This window comes from Buceros rhinoceros, unplaced genomic scaffold (genome assembly GCF_000710305.1).
Source record: "Buceros rhinoceros silvestris isolate BGI_N320 unplaced genomic scaffold, ASM71030v1 scaffold13918, whole genome shotgun sequence".
Lineage (NCBI taxonomy): Eukaryota > Metazoa > Chordata > Aves > Bucerotiformes > Bucerotidae > Buceros > Buceros rhinoceros.
The window spans coordinates 1,981-7,173 of NW_010425196.1; the positions used below are offsets into that span (position 1 = coordinate 1,981).

Here is a 5,193-nt window from a genome sequence, read left to right on the forward strand (position 1 = left end):
CTCTGCTCTGACTCTGCCTCTGTCGGTGGAACCATCACCCTTGTCCTGCCCCCACAGCCCCTGGTGAACAGCCCCTCCCCAGCTCTCTGACCCCCCCTTGCAGCACTGACAGGCTGCACTCAGGTCTCCCTGCAGCCTGCTCTGCTGCAGGCTGAACCCCCCAGCTCTCTGCCCTCTCCTCCCAGCAGAGGTTCCACCCTCAGGGCACTGCTGGGGCTCCTGTGGAGCAGCAGCTCCGTGTCTCTGCTGTGCAGTGCTGCAGCAGGGGTCTCACTGGAGCTTAGCAGAGGGGCAGGATCCCCTCCCTCCCCCTGCCGGCCATGCTGCTGGGGACGAGACCAGGACACCGTTGGCTCACATGCAGCTTTTCACCCACCAGAGCTCCCTAGTCCTTCTCCGCAGGGCTGCTTTCCGCTGCTTCTCAGTTCCAGAAACCCATGGCAGATGAGAACCTGGTAGATCCATACCACCACAAACCTGTGTCTCAGCTTGGTCACATATTTACTGCCCCAACACTAACTTACTGTCAGATGGTGTTCCACTGGTCAGTCCAGCATGGCCTGGGGTTCCTTCAGCTCTGATCATCTGACATGCAGTGAGAAGGATGCTTGGTTATACGCCCATGAGTTGCAGGCAGCTACCTGGTTAGATGCTGTCACCAAAACCTTTGTCGACCTTAGAACAAAGCGAGTGAAATCAATGGATGATCCAGGACAAAAAAGGACACAGCTGCCCGGAGAGCAAGCTGAAAGCTGCTGCTAGCTAGCAGAAGCAATCAAACAGCAGCAGAGAAAAAGCATCAAGGGGTGCATCTAAACATCCCCAGCCTGGCACTGAGTCACCGAGTTCCCCCACTGACAGAGTGACTGTGGGCATGAACTTCATCACGAGTCTGTTCTGCATTATAAAAACCCAATGCAACGCTCTTTAAAGCCCATGTGGACTTGGAGACAGAGCCATGACCGTGCTGCAGTCATCTGCTCCAGCCTAAGGACACGTTCTCTTGACCTTGCTTTTTCCTCACACCGGTTCACCTGCAGCGAGATGTTCGTGTTTACCCTCACGTACATTCCAAAGCAGACAGATGCCAGTCAAGTCACAACTCAAGTTCAGACGCCATACATTACTGACAGGATCGCTCCGCCTCTGCCAAGCGGTAACGTTACCTGTCAGCTATGTATAGCGTGTCTTCATCCCCAAATCTGACGGCAAGGAAAGTTCCAGAAACAGCAGCCACGGACGGCTTGCCAGGAAGAAATTCAAAACCCAGTTAAAGGCCAGGTTTTTACAACGATTATCTACCTAACCCTCTACAGAGCAGGTACCCTTCGCTGTTAACCTTTGAGCTCTACTCCAAAGGCCACGCAAGGGACATTTGTGCCTGTCATCTACATATTCTGAAAATTCCGGCTATCAAATGGAGTTTCTCACAGGCCACCTTCAGTTCAGCCATCTGAGGAACTGGAACATCCACTGGAGTTTCCCAGGCACCTACGTACAAGACAGCAGCATACAGCACTGGGCTACCACAGGCCATGCCACACGTGCCAACGAGCTCCTCTCTCCAGAGCACGCAGGACAAAAGCAAACGGCCTTCTTAGGAGGCGCGGGAGCGGGGCGACACCCAGCAGCAGGACATCCAAGTTAATCACATCGGGTCAGAAGCAGAAAGGCCAACGCAGACTTGAGTGGCCACAAGGACTGCTGTGCCCAGGCACAGCAAGCTGAACACAAGCCACTGGCATATGACCCACGGCGGTGTTTTCAGTGAGTCTGTTTCTACAGCATTTCTGGGGAAGAGATCAGATCAGTACAAACAACTTTACCTAAACAAGAGTGTTCCAAGTATGAGAACAGCACAGTAACTACAACTGCAGGAAATGCTTTTTTTCCTCCTTTAAAGCAGTGAACAGTTATGAATATTCCCCGCAGAAAACAGTGGCCACTATGAAACATACAAAAAAAGTGACGTAAACCAAGAAATCTCCTCTCATCAACAGGAGACAGACAGCGAAGCACCCCTTGCAGCAATATTTTAGATTAAAGCAGGTATTTCTGAAGGGTTTGGGAACCACAAAATGCCTGTCAACCACAAAGGAACTAGACAAGAGGTTATGCGCTGCTGTACTCTCAGGAACGGGTATTACTATTGGATAAAAGGGCGTGAGGGCAGAACTTGCAAAAATATCCCTCAGATGATGCAGTGTTTCATAAACCTCTTCAGGGCTCATTGGAAAATCCTCTTTGCTGCTTCCCAGCACACCACCACGGTGCTATTCAGCAGCATTTAAGCGTGTGTGGACAAGATGCTTATGTGGAAAACACACACTAGCAGTTAACCACCAGTGATTTCCACAGAAGAAGGAGTGCACTCTAATCTGAGTAATTAGACTCAGGTTCTCTTTTCTACCTTCTCCAGTACGGACAGTAGTAAAACCACTGAAGATCAGTATTAAGCATAAGCTGAAGCGGTGTGGGGAGTTGTTATGCATCTGCTGCTGCTGACTTGCTGTTCGCATGGGCTATCCATCCTATCTGCAGGGGTAAGGCTATTAAATCATGTATTTTTTCCACAATATAGGATGATGAGGGATGTCAGCAGACATCCCAGCTCCGCAGAAGTCAAACCAGCACTCAAACCCTTCGCAGGTGACTGCCACTACATAAAAACAGCAGTTCTTCAGAATACCACCTCCAGGTCAGGCTTTCTACAGCCATAAAATAAACTAAGACTTTCCTATTTCTTTAGGCACATAGAAGGCCTGAAGACTCCATTTGCCGTTGGACGTAGCACCTGTAATACCAGCGAGCATGTCAGGTACTCACACAGCACTCAGCTTTACACCTGGACATTTCGTCATACAGAAGACATTGTTCCAGAAATGAAGGAAAACAGGAAAATGTTAATCCAGATGTTTGGTAACATGATACTTCTCATAACAGAGGCTGGCACTTGGTAAACCCAGCATTTCCAAAACTTGTAAGACTAAAGCTCAAGTAAGCACTGGCTTAGAGCAGGAAGTTACCCCGTCGAGGCTTGCTTACCCTGACATCGATTACCTGGTCCCAGGCTGGAGCTCCCCTCACTTACACAGCTCTCACCACTGACTTCGAGCAGTATCAGAAATCCACCTCTACATTTTATTCTATGTATGGGAACACTGCTGTGTGCTTCAAGGTGGGGTAAATTAAACAATTGCTCAAAGCCACAAACCAATCCCACATAAATCAGTAACAGATAAATATGCTGTAAATTGTTCGGGGTTTTTTGTTGTGGTTTTCTGCGTTTTTTTGCACAAAGGCCACACTTGTGGAGTACCAGTAAGGAATGTTAAAATAACCAGTCAGACTTCATTCAAATGAATTAGACAACTTTTACTAAATGAAAAAACTACATTTAAAATATGCATTTAAACCAAAATGGAATTAGAAAAGAGACTTAAATGCATTTTAAAGAACTTGCTCACTGTGTCAGAAATCAATATATCTCTTGCATTATATAATGTGTCTGTTCATAAAACGTAAGTTACCAGAATCCTCAATTTAACATTTTCGAAGACAATACTGAAGTCAAGAGTTTTACACCTACTGATGTACATTTAGGATGGTATAAATCTGAAGCCTTCCCCCAAAGAGTCTTACAAATACGGCAATATTCGATGAAAGCTTTTGTGGTTATATCTGGTAAGTACTGCATCCTCACGCATCACAAAGCTGTGCCTTTCATTTACCCTCCTGTGAGTTTGGTATCTTGCTATTTAATTAATGTTAACTTTTAGAAAGGAGACATCTTAAAAGAAATTCGGCGTAACTCTTGATCATGTACAGAAATTATTGCTACGATAGTACACTACGAAGCAGAAGTCTATACAATAGTATATGCAATTTGATCATGAAAATCCAAAGGATACAATTGTTAGTGACATAAGCCTTGGAACCATGTTGGACATTCCTACCGCATTTTCGGCTCGCCACTCGTCAGCTCGCCCGCTCTCTGGTGACAAACATCCATTTAAACGCACCCTCTTATGAAAAAGAATGTCAGCTTGCGAAGGCTTAGCAAATGAGGATCTTCATGTTCTGTGGAACTATGTAAGATGAATTTTGATGCAGGTAGGGAGTCACCTGGAAGCTAAGCATGCCAAAGGTGTTTCATGCTAATAGAACTAAAGCCAAGGTACCACATAATCATAATCAAGTTACCAACTAATAGGCAATACCATTTTTGTCCTAAGTTAAATGAAGTGCCATAGCACAGTGTAACGTCAATAATTTAAAATAGTGTAGTGCACAAATTCATCGGGTGGCAGTTTAAGTTAAAAAGTTAAGACAGGTTTTTCTGTCCCAGTTTACGCTGGCTGACGAGCTGTCTGGTCTGGGCGTTCTGGACTTAGTTTGCCTTTTAATCACTACCGCACCAGGAACTCTGCATTAATTGGGGCACGCGTTTGGGTGGAGTTATTATGAACAACAGAGGGCTGGGGGGAGGATAAGAGATCAACGGTTGTTGTAAAAAGCCCCTTCCTTATTTGAACTTCAGAGAGAGAGCCGGGAAATAAGACTAGATACCATATTCGCATCATTCTAGCTACAAAACAACCAAAGTAAAAGCAATCAAGCAACAGTAAGACCACATTACACAAATGGAACATCATGCTCTCAGCTGGTTTAACTATAACATCGAGTTTTAACTGGGATGTTGGTCAACTTTAAAAACCATGGTAAGTGTGAATATGTAGTTGCAATAGTTTTTTCCTAATTTTTTTTTCACTCTATGCTGGATATTAGAACTTGGAGCTATACTTGTTACAATACAGTGTCGCACATCTTCCTACTAGAAAAAATTAACAAAGATCCTTTACCCGTCTCTTTAAGTTAAACGTGTGACATCATAAAGGGTGTCAAATGGCTGGATGGTTTTACAGTGCACACTTATTATATACTGTAATATGGAGTTTTGTCCTTGTCAGATCTGGTGGTGTTTCTACATTATTCCTTTCTTCACCTCTTCTTCGGTGGATTAGCTGTGCGAGGTGGAGTGACTGGACGCCCAGAGTTCAGTCCACCATACTGGTACTTGGCTTTCTTTTCAGACGGTTTCAATATCTTCGAGAAAATAAAGAAGGTCTTTTGAGTCAGTGACAACTAAGAACATTTCAAACACACTTAAGCCAACATGAAATCTCATTCAGC

The 5,193-nt window shown here is 45.2% G+C and overlaps 1 protein-coding gene across 1 annotated transcript in view; it reads right to left on the reverse strand.

Moving 5' to 3' along the window:
* Positions 1-4,756: 4,756 nt before the first annotated feature.
* Positions 4,757-5,193, reverse strand: part of PPP1CB (protein phosphatase 1, catalytic subunit, beta isozyme) — a 13,570-nt gene continuing 13,133 nt past the window's right edge. The window contains exon 7 of the mRNA XM_010141053.1: positions 4,757-5,106. Within this exon, the coding sequence (XP_010139355.1) occupies positions 5,002-5,106 (105 nt within the window). The 3' untranslated portion in view covers positions 4,757-5,001. The remainder of the gene's footprint in view (positions 5,107-5,193) is intronic.